This window comes from Sparus aurata, chromosome 18 (assembly GCF_900880675.1).
Source record: "Sparus aurata chromosome 18, fSpaAur1.1, whole genome shotgun sequence".
NCBI lineage: Eukaryota > Metazoa > Chordata > Actinopteri > Spariformes > Sparidae > Sparus > Sparus aurata.
Genome location: NC_044204.1, coordinates 15890292 through 15907725, shown reverse-complemented (window position 1 = coordinate 15907725; position 17434 = coordinate 15890292). Strand labels below are relative to the sequence as shown.

General features: G+C 40.0%; 1 protein-coding gene across 2 annotated transcripts in view; it reads right to left on the bottom strand.

Annotated features, from left to right (window-relative positions):
• The window catches only part of aff2 (AF4/FMR2 family, member 2), a 187230-nt gene that overhangs the window by 119812 nt on the left and 49984 nt on the right, over positions 1-17434 (bottom strand). For both annotated transcript variants that reach the window (XM_030396609.1, XM_030396611.1), the window contains exons 3-4: positions 7876-8536; positions 6249-6682 (exon numbers count right to left, since the gene is read on the bottom strand). In XM_030396609.1, coding sequence (XP_030252469.1) covers positions 6249-6682; positions 7876-8536 — 1095 coding nt within the window. The remainder of the gene's footprint in view (positions 1-6248; positions 6683-7875; positions 8537-17434) is intronic.

Below are 17434 nucleotides of genomic sequence, written 5' to 3'. Positions count from 1 at the left end.
TGTTTACCTGAATAGCAATGCAGTGCAGACCGAAGGCAATTGAATGTCACTAAAATCTTAGTGACAGCTTGAAGCAAGTGTTTCTGTTTTAGCATAAATGTTTCTCTGAAGTGTTTTGGAGTCTTCTTCTGTTCCTTTCCCCCCTTTGAGGATGAAAGATTTGTTTTTAATTCTATTACAATATCAATATAAACCTATTGAATTTAAGTGACTTTGTGAAACCTTACAAGATAATGAATAAGAAAGGAATGTTTTACGGTATGTGAATTTTAAAAGACAATACAATTGATTTTGTTTATAGTTTTGTGACCTAATGTCAGTTCATTTAAACAGTAAGATTTATGAATGAACAATAGATCAATCATGTAATATGGACACGGTCACTCAGAGTTAAAAAAAAAACCCAAAGAGAATTATAACCCCACTCCACAGTTCCTTTCAGTTCTAGCATGACTTTGAGTGTCTTTCAGCTTGTTGTTTTGGTTTTACAGCCCAAAGTTAAACTGTTTCCATTCAGTTTCACTGTTCACATCATCCCTGTTTTTATTCACAGCTAAAGTTTTCAGCGAAAAAGCTACTATACGCTACCTGACCAGCACTACATGAGAAAACATGCACAGTTAGCAGCTAGCTGGTTACAGAAGTGGAACATTAAGCAGCTACAGAGTCAAATATTCCTCTCAGGAATTGGTGGAGACCAAAACAGAGCTAAAAGGAGAGTGAATATTAGCCTGACATTCATCAGTGGGCCAGAAACACAACTGCAAATGGTGATAATGTTGCCCTGTGTCTGCTGAACTTCTTAATATGCAACTGTCTGCCAACACATTTACTTTATAATGGTAATAATGTATAAGTATATTTTGTTTTGACAGTTTGTTCCACTAGCCTGAATTGGCAGAAAAAGTGAAAAAAAGACCAGCTATTAACTATGATTTAAGGGGTCCCACATGAACACGCTGGACTGATTCAGAAAAATATGATGACAAGTACTTCCACACACCAATCAGGATTTAGAACATTTTAATCAGGAACTGATGACAGTTGATCATCAAATCCGACCAACCCACACCCACACAGTCCTGATGAATCAGATTAGCTGAGTTTCGACTGTTAAACTCTTAATAAATAATAAGCAAAGATGCTTTGATTTAAGTTGTTTAGTAATGCATATTTAATGTTCTAAATAAATAACATCCATTTTCAGGGGCTTTAAAGATCCTCTCTGTAAATATTTTAAGATATATAAAATTATTCAGCGTAGAACAATAAATTGTGTCTCATATAGTTTACCAAAAACATTTTATTAATCTTCTCATTTTCCTTCATTGAATTCATCCAATATCTCTAAAAGCATCTTTGCAAATATCTTTACCTTTAAAGGTTAAACACTAGACACAAGATGTCTCCTCCTTTTTGTCCCGTTTCCATTCACAGTTTATGTGCACTGTAGGTTTCAAGTTCCCACATCACACTTGTTGAAATTCCATACGGAGTTAAAGGCAACACGCACACCACTTGTTTTGGGAATCAAATCACCAAAAACTAAATTCCAACAAAAAATATGAATTCCTGCACACATTTAGGTCGCCAAGACCTTTCTCAGGACACAACATTCACAAAGTGGCTTAGTACTTCAGTATAGCCCACATTTACATGACGATTAATCACCATGGATCATTATTCATTATTTATTCAAGTAGTGACGATACATCCTGGTGGTATGTTCAGGTGTTAAACTGAGATTTAAAGATGATTTCAGAACACTGTGCAACTTTCTTCACTTAGTATTATTCTGTGTATTTTTGTGTTTCTTGACGTTATTGTAAATCATGGAAACCTCAATGATGTTTGAGGCTTAAATAAAGGTTCAAACCTTTGAACTGAATTTATGCTGAACACTGAGAAAGCATCAGACTTCAGCAGCTAAAGTGTCAAACTCTGCATGTGCATTATTCTATACAGTGAAGTACAATCAATCAGCAAAATGGACTTTTGACTTAAACAGAGAAATTGTGTTTTTTGAGTGAATTTTTTTAGTTACTATTTTAACTTCAAATGTACAAAATGTAGATTGATCACTTTATGGTAAGTATATTACAGTAGTATAGCAGTTGTTAAGTTTATAGCCTAGCGCTGGCTTTTCAACTGTGGTGCTTGGATCTTGCTTAGAAAATCATAACCTTTAGTTTGCTATAGAGCTTATTTTCTGCAATAATCCAAATGTAAAATGCCAGAGGCTTTTTGTCACGGGATCCCGTGTTAGCCTTACAGTCCTCTGTACTTGCCTGACATGGGGTTTTTTGCATACCGACATGCTGCTGGTTTCTTGTCTGTGTAATGAAAGTAGTAGTAGTAGTAGTAGCTCAACATGATAATATATCAAACTGAATAAAGTAAAATCCTGCAGCACCTCACACTTTGAGCTGCTGACAACAAGTAAATGTTGTGCATGTACGTGTTTGTGTGTGTGTGTGTGTGTGTGTGCGTGCAGCAGTAAATTCAATCCTAGTGTAGCTGTTGGGAAAAGATCAATAGTGTTACAGTATCGCTCTCCCTGCCTCTCTCTCCCTTATGCGCGCACACACACACACACGGGAATAATGAGCTCAAATCAATAATTCTATAGTGCTAACAGAAAGCTTCCACAGCAGTTTAAAGGCTTATTGGACACATGGAAACACACTCACACATAGTCTTAACACACACACAAAATCACTGAACACTCAACAACAGAACTGTGAGCCAAATATTGAGTGTTTCAAACACATTCATGGCACCTAAACTAATTTGAAAACCGTTAAATGGAAAATCAATCCTGCTGATTCACTCCACAGGAATTCATTTTATTGGTTTCGGATTCAAGTGACACACTCGGACTGCCACTGTAACTACTCTCGCTGTGTTGCTAAACTTTCAGTTCATACATTCATTCCAATCAAAGGGTAAAATGTGCACATTTTATCCTTGTTTGCAGGCATAAAATGAGCGCCGGTCTGTTTGCTGCCGTTTGCTGTTTAAGCTGCAGAACACATCCAATAACTCATCTAACCAGAACAAATACAGCGATGATAAGGTGCTGTAATCAGTCAGTCATTGTCTTCCTCTATCCCTCCCTACTCTCCCCCTGCCTCATCCCCTCCTCCCCCCACTCCATCTCTCATCATCAGTCTCCCCTTTTTCTCCCGTATCCCCTCTCCTCCACCCCCTCAGTCAGTATTGAGTTTACATTTTCCTTTCCAACAAACTCTCTCCGGAATAAATATGAGAGGAGTGAAAAACTAAACGGTAAGGAGGCGATAACGGAGCATCCATGGATGTGTGGGTGAAACAAAGTGAAAGAAACCACTCACGGCCATGAATGTACTCGCTCTCTTTTTTCTCTCCCCATAAGAAAGTGTTGAAAGTAAAGTATATTTTAATTCCGTCCCTGTCTCCGTTGTCTCCCTTGCTTTCTCCTTCTCGGTGCCATATGCTCAAAGCTCCATCTCGGGCTCATTTGGAGTGCCAAACACACACACACACACACACACACACACACACACACACACACACACACACACACACACACACACACGCACACACATACTAGCTCTATCAAAGCACAGGAACAGCTGGCTTGCTCGATATGGATGACTACTCGCCTGTCAACCAGTTTCAGACACACACATGCAGTGCGCAGACACACACACACACACATCATCAAGCCTGGTGTCTCTTGCTGTTTTGAAAATGAAAGTGAGTGAGAGATAGAGGGAGGGAGAGGGAGCAGGTCGGAGAGTTAAGTGAGTGAGTCAGAGAGCGAGCGAGAGACGCGTGGAGGAGTTTTTATTGTCGGATTCATTTGACATTACAATTAGCTAAATGTGTGAATATTCACCATGATACCATTTAACGATGCAGCACAGAGGGTGCAGGATTTGGAAGAGAGGGAGTTGGTGTTGTGGAAAAATGCAAACAAGCACTCACACCCATGACATCAGAGGCACAGACAGTATGTGTCACAGTTAACGATCCCAACCAGACATTCATTTTTGGTTTATTTTTACCAGCTGGGTGTTATTTATATCCTCAGAGTAACGTTTGGCGCCTCTAAGAAAGTAGGGTTTTATTTTAGAATGCACGTCTCAATAAGTAAAACTATATTCAGTCATTTAAGTGCTAATTCCTTCGAAAAGAAAGTTGGAATAATGCATTTTATCTATTTGTGAATTACTTTGTGAACAAATATTAATCTGTCTTTTCATCTTGGCTGTCATATTCAAACAATGCAAAATAAGGAATGTTTATTTATTTTACTTAACAAAGTTACATAAGGTGTTTATGTTCAAAAGAATCTGATGAGTTTTTTTTTATGTAATTATTCTGTGTTAAAACTTGTTGTTACAGTGAAAGAATGATGCAGGGCGGGATCGTTCAGTGCAAACTGATCAGATATGTGAACAAAAGTTCACATGATGGTAAACGTGGGATTGTGCAAAAATCAATTGTTCTGTTTGTTGAAGTTGTTATTCCGGCCTGTGCAGTATGAGATCACCAAACAGTGTCTTAACTTTTAATATATTAAAACTTTTGTTTTTTTGCATTCCTTTTTTTATTCTTGCTGAAATGTACATTAACAGTGAGTTAAGGTTGTCAAGATAACAGATTTTCACTCTACGATTATCATGACCAAACAAATTTGTGTTAATGATAACTTTGCGATGTCTATATTTTTTTAAAAACAATGCTTTCAGTCAAATTCATCTTGAATTTAGTTTTCCGTGTATTTTGTCTCTTTTTGGCAAATCAAATGCACTTAAAATAGTAGAGTAGAGAGGTGGAGGGAGTCTGGAGCCAGAACTGTAAAAAAGAATTATACAAAAGAACAATAAAGGCATAAAGTAAATATATAACGTATAAAGGGTAAATCCACCAATTTTACACATTACTGTGGATTTACAGGATTTCAGGATAACTACTGCATATTTGAAAAAAGTAGCATTAACACTTGCAAGTTGCAAATAATCTGATAAATTTCTTCAAATGACTGTCCAACAGTCAGAGTGTTTACATGACACTCAAGAAAACCGAATTACTGTGTTAGTCCGACTATGATCGAATTTTTAAGATGCATGTATACACCTTAGTCTGACACAAATCGGACAGGATCGGATTTCTCATAGCCGAATTAAAACACCTAGATTATTCGATTGATAGTTGCATTACTCCTGCATGTATACATTCTATCAGATCGGATTTCGCGTTCTGCGCAGGTGCGAGATTTCTTTCCCAGGGCCGTGAGCCGGAAGTAGAAGGGCGGCGGCGGCTTCTTTCCTCCGAAATCACTGCAAGAAGTAGCACCATTGTGCATCTAGATTGTGTATCATGTACACCATATATGAAATGTACAAAGATGTAGCTTCGTCTCGCTCTTCATACACCATCTTTCTCGAATGCCGAGGCAGTTTGTTGTTGCTTGTGACATAAAGAGGTCAGCTGGTGGTAATAGAGCCACCAAATGGGTACTGGCATATATACTCGGACAATTGCAGTTGCCTGAACTATGGCCGTAATCCAACTAAGCTGTGCGTGTAAATGAGTGTTATAAGAGTGCAATCTAGACCAGAGAACTTCTTTTACCCACAATGCAACTACTGGAGGTAATTTATCAGATTACATGCAGCTTCCTCTGGAGTCACAAAAGGCTTTATACTACTTGGATCCTTTGCTCTAACATCTCCGCTGGTGTGCTATTGAATATCAAAAAATTTGACGTCACAGTTATTGTCAATACTGGCATATGCCAACACCCCTTTTGTTGTGTGTTGTAATTCTGACCACACCGCGATTAGTGATGTCACTGCAGAAGCTTAGATCTCGAGTCAAAAGCAAAAACATTGTTGTCATGACACTGATTGAGTGTGACCAGAAGTAAAACATGCAGAGGGTCTCATACATGGTGAATCATTGTAAGCAACTGGATGTAATCAGAAAATCTAAGACTACATCAAATCTAAGGATAATTTCATGTTTACAAAATGTCCACATTTAGTTTAGAATCAGTTTCTTTATTTGAGGATATTTTGATCACTGCCAGTCACTCTACTAAATTTTAATATTGATAGAAAATGACTTGTATGGTCGTATTAGGTCCTCGGTTGAATTGAATACATTTTTGCATGGCATTAACATACAGCTTCTGTGTTATAGTGTTCAGTACACCATTCATTGATATAGATACCAAGTCATGCAGGTTGTTCTCTTACCTCCCCTGTATGGCCCAGACTCAGTTTTGGCAGTTTATTCTTCACGTTCCCGGAGTTTCCCACGTACGCCTGACTGTTGTTAAATCCCTCTGTGGCCACCAGAGGGGGTTTAAGCTGGGGAGAGTCACTAGGCGCCTGGTCCTGGCCATCCATTGGTCGAACATACGCTGTGGGCTTCTGCTGGACTGCGATCGGCTTCCCTGATAGGCTGCCAGGCGGAAAGGTGGGAGTAGTCAGTCCAGATGTGGGAGTGGTTAGACCAGGAGTAGGCGTCGTCAGAACTGACGTGGACGCCAACGGGGAGGAGGAAGTGGACAGGTGAGAACCCGTCTCATTCTCAAACGGGGAGGATTTAAAATGTCCACCATTTTCTGTGTTAGTGGAAGACTTGAAATGGCCACTGTCCATGGTGGAAGATCGAAAATTACCACCATCTGTAAAAGAAAAGGAGAAAGGATAAAAAACAAAAAAAAAGTGAAAAATAACCAAAGCAACACCTGGTATTTTGGAATATTGCTGTGCTCTGTGCTGTCAAAGCTAATGAAGGTTGAATGCCAAAAATTCCCTCTCCCAGATGGATGGAGCCCATCACAATCAAAGCAAATTATGTGTTGCTTGGTGGTTTAGAAATCAGCTGAAAGATGTGTTTATCATCGGATACAGATGTTAATTTTCATAAAACCCGCCCAAAATGTGATAGAGTCTGTTTTGCAGTGAAATTATTCATGAGCACTTAGGGCTCCAGCAAATACAATGATTTGCCATGAATATCAAAATATGAGAAGTCCCCTTTTGTTGTGTGAATGGCAGGTTTAATCAACCAAACTGTGAGATAGTCCCAACTGCTGTTAAAAGAATGGTTTCACACTGCATATTCTCTTTCTATACTAGAGTTGGATGGAGAGATAGATATCAACTGATTCATTTTAGAACAACAACAACATTCAAAGGTCATTTTGATAACATTCTTATGTAGACAAACCAAGAATAAAAAATAATACCTCCACTGAACTTGTAGAGAGGTGGAAGTATGAAGTATGAATTATGAAGTAGCCCTAAGCTAGCACATCTCAAAGCAAAGTAGAATTGTAAATTTGTTAGCTTGTGAGCTTATTAGTTTATGGAAGCTAGCTAGCTAAAACTACATTATTACAAATAGCAGTGTGAATGAACGCCTGCTGCTTTGTTTGGATTGGCATTTTTATAATGTTGTCAGCTTAATACTTGATCTACTATGTTCTGTCCAATGCAGCCACAGAATGCATTGAGCCGAATGTTGCAATTTAATTGGTGAATGGAATCTCTAGCAGTGCAGTAGCACTCTTGGCTTCAGAAAGTCAAACCTTTTTTTGACAAACTGCCTTGTTTGTGTAATATATACAGAAACCAGGATGGAGGAATTTGTCTGAATGGGAGGAATAACAGATGCATCTGTTAGAGCAGATAAAACATGAGCTCACCAATGCATCTGTTTCTAGGTAAGCTAAGCTAACTACCTCTAGCTTTATACTTAGCATGTAGACATAAGAGTGGTATCAGAACTTTTCATCTAACCCTTAGATTGTATAGAAGTGTATTTTCCAGAATGTCTAATCGTTCCTCTGTAGCTTTTCTTGGTAGGACTCACCTGGGAGAGGAGCGGTCTTGGAGGTGTGGGAAGAGTGTCTTCTCCGTGAAGAAGAGGAAGAAGAAGACGAGGACGAGGAGGAGGATGAAGGGCTTGAGTCTCCTTTGAGACCAAGTTCATCTTTAAGTGAGCTAAACAGCTCTTCATGCCTCTGTTCCTCTGATAAAGACATTTTTCCTCGTCCACTAGTAGCTGCTGTGACCTGCCCCTGCCCGTTCTGACCTAACCCCAGAACGAGGCCTGTTCCCTGGGCACTCTGTCCGTGGCCTGCCCTTGACCAGTCCGCGGAGCTTCGGGACTTTTTGGAATTCTGATGCTGTATCGTTGTGGCGCTTGATGACGATGTGGTCGAAGCAGGAGGTTGCATGGAAGTGGAAGATGCGGAGGGTGCATTTCCCATCCTCTTGTCCCCACCTGCCTCTGCTACTCCACCTCCTCCTCCTCCTCCACCTGGTCCTCCCCTCAGGGCTTCGGTGAAAAGCTGGGATTCCATGGCAGGTCTCTCCATTGTCGAGGTGGTCGGAGTCTGCAGGTTGTTGCTGCCTTTGGGGATTCCCACTAAGTGGCTCTGGTTAGAGTGGCTGGTTAACAGGTCTTTCATTTCTTCGTAGGAGCCCAGTGTGTTCTGGACGCGACTGGCCAATGCATCACCTTTATTAGTCTAAAATGAGAGGAGAAAGAAGAAAAAAGACAAGAGGGAGGAAGAGAGAAAAGAGTATTAATTAAGTCTTCCATTTTTCCATTTCTCTGCACTTGATGAAAAGCCCTCTTTACTCATCCAGAGAGGAACAGTGAGAGACGGATAGGGTGACCACTGACCAGACATCAGGATGAGATGATTAATTAAACACATGCCACCCTTAAGAGGGTCCAGTCCAGGCTGCAGCAGTAAAATTAATGGGGCAGGAATCATTATTACCCTGACCCCAGATTCTCAAGCAATCATCGCTTGGAGGACAGTGCGGGCCTTACTGATATATGACGGTATACATGTACAGCTGCTACGTGAGATGTTCCTCAGAATAGCTCAAGAGTACCTTTTTGTGTCAGTAACTGACAGCTTCTTTAATGATGAAACTACATGATTTGATCATTTGGCATTTTTGAAAGGACAAGAGCAATCAGCAGTGGGTTCAGTGCTTCTATTCTTGGAGCCATGAAAGAGAAAGAAGAAAAAAGTGAGGACCTGTAGATTTCTATCCACTTTCTGTCCACCCCTGACATTTCTTTTCTACCTAAGCAACAAATTGTGAAGCAAATATTAATCACGATGAGCCAAGTCTGAATTATGCAAGAGCTACAGCCTATAATTTAATCGTGACATTTCAGCCTGAGCTACAGACAAATGATGAACACTGGAAACACTGAGTCAGATCGATGGGAAATGCGGCCCGGTGCTATAATTTAAATGCACACAACTTTTGTGCTTTGGTCAATAGATCGAGGTATCTGACAGTCGATACTCTGCTAATCACCCCTGTCATAGGTGGTAATGTCAAATGAAGCCACAATAGGTTTAAAGGTTAAATGCAGGAAAGAGAGTGAATAAAACCCTTTATCTAATTTTCAAGACGAGGTGAAATTGCCCGTATTTGGAGAGGTTAATGAACTAATGAATAATAAATGTATGTCCATAGGAAGTAGGAGCTTAACAAATCTCAGGTAATATTTCTAAAGAGGATGAAGTTACATGTTATAATAATGAATAATCCCAACACTACACTGATTTTCACAGTGGCCGGAGGAATCAAATCACTTACACGTCACTTCTTGTTTTTCAATGAACCATGAAGAGGTCCTATGGCTGAGGAGGGAGTTCTGACTCTGTGTGTGTGTGTGTGTGTGTGTGTGTGTGTTAGAGACTTCTCAGCCTTACAAATTAGTATAATACCACCCTTGCCTTTATGTAATGTAAGCATCTTTTAATTGCTACATGGTGATGCCCCTTTTTCACAATCAGATTGGTATGATAGGAGTTTATACACTGAAACGGAAAGCTTGGTTTATAGTATAAGTCAAACAACCATCAGCAACATTTCAGTATGTAATCTTAAATCAGATCTGCCAATTACTTCTAGATTAACTGATTAATTGTAACATCCGCCTAGGAAGTTTTGTTGTCACTCATGTAACTTGGTTGGTTGGTTAAATTGTCTGCAGGATTATACAAAAACTACAGAATAGATTTCTAGGAAAAATTGGTTGGAGGATGGGTCTCAGCCCAGAATAGATGCCATTAACTTTTGGTGGATGTGGATTAAGAGACAGATCCAGGAACTTTATCTCACTTTCTTTTACATTGTGCATTTTTCGGCCGTTTCACTAATTTCTCTGGGACTACAATTTGATGCGGATCCAACTAAATTTCAGATCTGCTGGATTTGAATATGTTTTATTTGATATTGTAGTTAGCTTGACTGAATTAAAGGAGACTGCTGGCCCTTGGCAGATGTATGAACTCTAGTGTGCCATTCTTGTTTATTCTATGAAATGTCAAAACACTAACTCATAATGACAATGTTAACATATTCATGTCTAGCGAGTAGTTTAGCTTAATAGCATGACCATGACCTTTTTCAAATTTTATAATTTTTAACAAATCAGCCTGGAGGTCTGGACCAAATCTCATCTCAGTCAACCCAACAGCAGTTCATATATTTAACACAAAGCCACAAATCAACCTTGTGGTGGCATGAGAGGAATGATAAGGGAATTACTTAAAGGAGTCATCACCTGGTTTTTTACATATCCAGTCCCTCTTGGATCGCTTTGGATCAATTCTTAAAACTTATTATAAAAAAAAAATAAAAAAAAAATCAAACATAGAGCTTGTTCTGACACTTTTTCATACCGCGACTTTCTCACGCGAGATTATGCGCGAGGTTTTGACCGGTCCGGATGTGCATTGTATTAATATGTAATGAGGCGCGCGTTGATTGGCCGCAGGAAGGACAGAGTCGGAATGGGGGGCGAGCCTGCATGCACACACAGACTCCAAAACATAAACAGCCCCCTGTCATGGCGCACACACTAAATGACGAACCTTACGGAATTCAGGCATTTATGTACGAGCCGGAGTCAGAACCTGAACGGGAGAGTGAAGAGGCAGAGACGGTGGAAGAGACACGTTTACAGCAGGATGTCTCTGAATGGTAAATTCTTTTTTTTCTGTCTTACTTTTCACACTCGTGTTTTACATGTAAGACCTGAGTTTTAATGCTGGCGGTGACGATGTATGGCGTGAAATGACAGAGAAATAAGCAGATTCGTCGTGCTCACTCAGAAAGTCTGGCTGAGGACGGCTGTGAGCCGATGCTTATGCAAGTAGCCTCCTGTGGTAACGTCACCACAGGAGCAGAGTCAAAATCTCGTGCTTTAGGAACGCGCACTACTGTGCGCTATTCCTGTTCGGAAAAAGAGCCAAAGCGAAAAAAATAAGCCACTTTCAGACTCCAGCTTTTCAGGCAAGTTTCAACAGAGGTCCAACACCAATATGCATGATTTAACGAGAGAAATTGCGATTTCCGGGTGATGACTCCTTTAAGTTGTTAGCATTCAACGTCCCACAACTCTGAATGTCTGTACTGCATTTTTTGCCAGTTGATCCACTAGATGATGGAATATTTTACTGGACAAGCTAATACTGTGATCTGCTGGTGGGGCTAGAAGAAAAGTCAGGGGGTCACCAAAGCTGCCGGGAAACACTAGAATAATTTGACATAGTGGCCAAACACTAGCAAAAATACTCATTTCTCATAAGCTTACATTGTGAAAAAAAGTGGCTGGAAAACTCTGGATAATTTTAAAGGAGCGTCACAACCCCGACTTCTTGTTTCACTATCAGAATTTGAGCCATTTGGTCTCATGACATTTGTAAAGTCTAGGAGCACCACACCATTAAATTGTTTTCGTCTTATTCAGGTTGGCGGAGGGTTAAACAATTAGGAAGCTATGCGAAAGATCCGGGTAATTATACTCCCAGGAAGTTTAACTTTTTGTCTTCATGTGCCACTGAGAAGCTTTCATTCATTTCATGAATGGAGTATCAAGACGCTTTCTTATTATATCCACGGGGTTACCAAATTCATTGGATTTATGAATGTCTGCAGAAAGCAATCAATACAATGGATGTTTTCATAAAGTATTTCAGTCTGGACCAAAGTGGTCCCCTGAGAGACATTTCCTTTAAATGGAGCCACAGTGCAAGCGTGGCCAAAAGTTACAGAAACAATTAATGAATTATAAAATAGACACAATCAATATTGCATCAATGTTACATAGACTAATTGTTTAAGCTCAAGAGCAAAGCCCCATTCATTGGAAGGATTCCTCGGGGACCTCATGTGATTTCAAATGATCTCCCTCCCCAGAGGCAATATGTTACACTGAGTGCATTTGTGTGAGATAATGGACATTGGGTTTCGCTCAAATTTACGAACCAAACCCCAAAGATTATCTAGTTGCTGTGATATAACTTCTACTCTCAAGCACTCTGATTCAAGCACCAGATGAGTCTCCTGAATGTACACCTAACATGCTTTAAAAGCTCTCACCGATGCGTCTGACTGCAATTTACACCATTCTCAGCCTGTCCGAGGAAGAAAAGACAACCTCAAATTATTAATATTCCAACATAGATGGGTATAAAATATTTTAAACTGTAGTGAAATTCTAGCTTTATGGAGGACAGATTTGTTTGTGAGCCCCAGGTAGACCCAGCTTTAAACTTCACTGTATCCTTCATCTTTACAGTCAAATAAACTCAGGAAAACCAAGAAAATAGCAACAACAAAAAACCCCAGAACAGAACAAGGAATAAAGCCTTATTTACAAAAGATTCATATAAGAAAGGAGAGAACTGCTTTCAAATAATCTTAACAGATGTAATTTCTGTGTGTACACACACACACACACACACACACACTACACACTGTGGCGAGCCAAAGTTAGCTGTGAATAAATTAGCCCATCTCTTTTCCATCTCAGGCTCATGAATAAAAGATCCGGTGGCTGAAGAGGAACAGAAAACACATTTACAGAGAGGCAAAATGGAAAACAGAGGAGAAAGAGAGGATGAATACCTATGTGTGTGTATGAGTGTATGAGTGTGTGTGAATAGATCATCCCAAATAGCTGCTAACAGCATAACGCTCTTTAACAGGATTAGAAGAGGGATTAGCTAATAGCTGACAGAGAGGATGAATACTGGAGAGAGCAAGAGGGAAAGACAGAGAAGGAGAATGACGGACACATGATAGATATACAGGTACAGAGAGAGACCTATTGGGAGGAGAAATGAGGAAGCGAGAGACGGGAAATGATAAAGGTTCTATAAATCCTGTGTGATAATGGAAAGGGGCTGATACAGATCTGTAAAGGAGCAGTTCAGTAAGTTCAGTCAGCACTTAAACACAGAGCGAGTGCAGAGAGGTCGAGGGGGCTGTGGTAAATCCTCTGGATTGTATGAAGTAAAGCAACACCCTCCGAAAAAAATAAATTGTTAGTGTGGCAAATAAATCAGCAGAAGAAAGTGGCAAGGTGTGCCAAAGCTGTTTTTCAAGTTTAGCAGAGGCGAGAGATAAACTGGGGAAGTGGAAGGAGTGGAGGAAAAAGATTAGTTGGGCAGAGCTGAAATATAAAACAAGCAAACATGTTGCCCCCCTATACAGTCACTTACAAGAAGTGTCACTATGCTGAGTTTTATGTTAATAATATCTACAATAAATTATAGTTCCCTTGTTAAGTTAATCACTGTAATTAATGAAAGATGGAGAAATGCTCTGCACAGCAGCGTACTTCAGTCAGGTGCTGCTATCTGACAGAATCCACAATGAGATCTGAAATGAGTTCTTACATTTTTTGAGGAGCTGAACTAATCGTCAGTGAGCTTAGGTTAGATATGATTCTACCGTGTCTAGATTTACACTCATAATAAGCACAATAACATTGTTATATTGGATAAAATGACTATAGCCAGGGTTCTATTTAAATATATCACAAATTCTAATGCAAATTTCAGGAAAACCTGCAAAGGAAAATGCAAATGACTGCTTTAATGCGACTATTAGGAGTTGGTGTATCAAGATTAGTGGTTGATAAGTCTGAAAACTATTAGAACACTGCCATAGAGGAGGGCACAACAAAATGACGTAATTAAAATGCCATCAAACAGGGAAAAATGATGTGCAAAACACAAATGAAATGCAACATTTCCATTTGTTTCATGTGTTCAAGGGCCGCTAAGTGAACTTGCAATCATGCTATTCTGATGTCATAGATTTGCGACTTGTGTTGGTGTCGTTCCTGAAACATTAGAGTTAATGTTTATCAAGGAACATCATAGGACAGAGGACAGAGTGATGAAAAACATTTCTACAGCAAACCATCATCATCAGCTTTGTGGGTTACGTACAGGGCTCGCACTCACAGGACTGGGGTTTGTATCCCACTTGGAACATATAAATAGGCTATATTGTTCACTCATTTTCTTTTTCCAGTTTTTTGCTGCCGTTTGGAACTACAATTCTTATCCTGAGACAACAAAAATGCTTGTTAGGTTTAGGAAAAGATGGTTTGACTCTATCACAATGTTAAATACAATATATTCTACTATTTTTCCAGTGTTTTTTCCCCAAGTCAGGCAGCTATGACGTTACACAAAAACGTGTCTTGTCCGTTCTAATGATGTAACATGACCAACACCAACACATCACACAGTGATATCAGATTGCGCTTTTATCTTGTCCAAGAATGTTTCGAGGAGCCACCAAACTTTTTGTGCAGTGAGAAGTTTTCCTGCTATATTTCTCCATCAACACTGATATCCACGTTGCAACTGCTCAAGTATTGCTGAAAGAATATCCTTCAAGCATAAGGCTTCAGGCCACATTTGCACCCTTGAGACACTCGGCTCAGAGTTGTGAGCCTGCACCAAGCTGCTGCAGAGAGATGAGTGGAGTAAAACAAGAGTGTATGTGTTGCGTAAGACGTCCGAATTAAAAGTGCATCTGACACGCTTGCGGTCGAGACTCAGGGTTGGATCCGTGTGGACTGATGAGGAGATCTTCAGGGAAGAGACATCAGAACTGAAGGTATCTCCCACTCTCACTCTCACCCACCGTACACTGCCGGTTCAGCACCAAACATGAAAAGATACGCAACTGGCTAGTGAACATAGTAGTTGGAAGAGACCAAAAAGGAATTAAAAGGAGAGTGAATATTGACTTACATGCATCAGGTGGCCATAAACACTACTCAAAATGTATGTCAATGGCGTATAAATATACCAGTTTGGTAAAGCGTTGACAACTATATATGGTGAGTATATGTATATATCTATAGTCTCTTTATATCTTGTTTCATCACTCTCACTATATTAAGTGATATAAAATGATGTTTTACAAAAGCTGAGGTGGAAAAGTTTTCAAGGCCACGAAACTGCCGTCTCTAACTGAATGCACTAACTGATGTTTTTGATCAGAAACTTTAATTCAGGCTGTTTGTTCAGCACTGAGGCATTTAGAAGTTTGCAACATTTTGTTAAAAAGGAAAAAAAGGCGGGGTTGAATAATTTGACTTAACAATCTGAATTCAAGGTCCACTTATGGTACTTTCACATTGAGATCTGGAACATTTAAGACACAACAAATGATACATTAGACATTTAAATTTAAAAGTAATCGTAAAACAAACAAAAAGCTTTTCTATCTGCATCTCAATAGATTAAATTATGTCCAGCCCTGATAACTGAGGTTTATGTAGCTTTTTACCACACATATTGTAATAAAAGAATCCTCTTTGCTTTAACTGTAACCATCTGTCTCCTAATTGTAGAGCAAGCCTGTTGAGGTTCACTTTAAACAAGGTTTCACTAATGCCAACTCCAACTCAAAATCATCTTGAGACTTCTATTACACTCATGGAAACCATGACCATGAACTCGGAGGCCCTTGGTGAGTTGTCATGGAATGCCCCTTATTTGTTCTTTCACTACCCAGGAAATGCAAAAATAAACTCATAAACCCATTCACAAGTTAAACCTGATGGTAAAATACATCAAACCCGCAGGATTTATCGAAATAGCACGAGTGGTGTTTAAAACATCTCCCCTCACACAGCCCCATCCACCGACATCATCGCTCTCTCTCCTCACATACACATATCTTGACCTCACCTCGGCACCATTAATTAGTTGGAAACAATTAGTTGGAGCATGGAGGCACCTCGGATTAGATTCATTATCGGAACAACCTCTCATGTGCTGCCATCACCCCCGAACCTCGAGCGGCGTCTTACTGAGGAGCCCCGTCGCCCTCTGCGCTCAGACACAGCAGCAGTTAAACACATTCCGTCAGGACTCAAAAGCAGGTCTGTCCCAAGGTCGATACACTTGGCGGCATAACCAAGTGTTGAAGCGCCCGTCAGTGGCAAATGGGAGTTAACAAACCAAAATCAATTTTATAAACAGGGGCCGGAGAGCGGCCATGGATTTCATGCATGGCTACTTCACTTTCAGCTTAAGAGGAAACAAAATGATGGCAATCTCAAATGCCTTAGATCAGAACCGACCAGAACCTTGTGCTGGGCGATGCAACACTAATGATCAACAGGCCGTCATCAGCTTTTATTATCTTTAAAATGCATTCTTGAACAAAAATTTGTTTGGATAATTGTTGGTTAGCAGTAACAGTTTTAAACGGATTGCTTGCACAAGGCAAAACTGTTTTATATGAAGCTAAGTAACAAAGCACGGCCACTTTATCTCGTGAATCTCGTAAATTCACTCCATTTGCCCAAATGAAATCCATGTGTAAGGGGTGTCCATTCTTCTCTGGCAGATCAATCAAAACTTCCCAGCAAAATATAAAACTGTCTCCTTAACAGCACTGAGAGAGCATTCTGTGAGGAGAAAACAGCATCCAGTGCAAACAATCACAGCCCAGCCAGGTTGTAAAGATTGTAGACGAGTGTGCAACTTACTAACAGGATTGCTTTGTGTTGCAGTCCTTAAATCTGAACAGACAGTTACTGTTGGCCTAGCATTTAAAATGGGTTGTTTTGGATCCAGAATGTTTAAGAAATAGTTACTAATATGCTCATCCTATTCTTTTTAGTGAATTTGAATGAAGTCTGCAGTTGTTTTGCATGGACCGGGAGATGGGAAGCAAGAAATTTAGCTTATACCCGTTCAGACCAAGGACATTACATCAAAATCTGGATACTGTGTCAGAGGTGGTGCCTGTTCATCCCTAAAAAAGATGCTCAGTGGTGCATGAAGCCAAAATGGCTCGACTTCCTGGTTATACCTGTATTACCCAGATCTTCCATGTTGTGGAGCCAATGGAGCGTGTGCACTGGAGACTTCCGCCGACTGAGCTGGCTAACTTCCGATTTAGCGCCTAGCTAACATGAAAAGAAAAAAAATGACAGAATGATCCACTTCTTTCACAAGCTACCAATTACCAAAGTTGGCCACAGAGGTTGGCGCTCCTCCAGGGGGCTTGTTTCGGACAAGTTTAACATTACATGGGGAAGAGGGGAATGAATTGGAGACTTATTT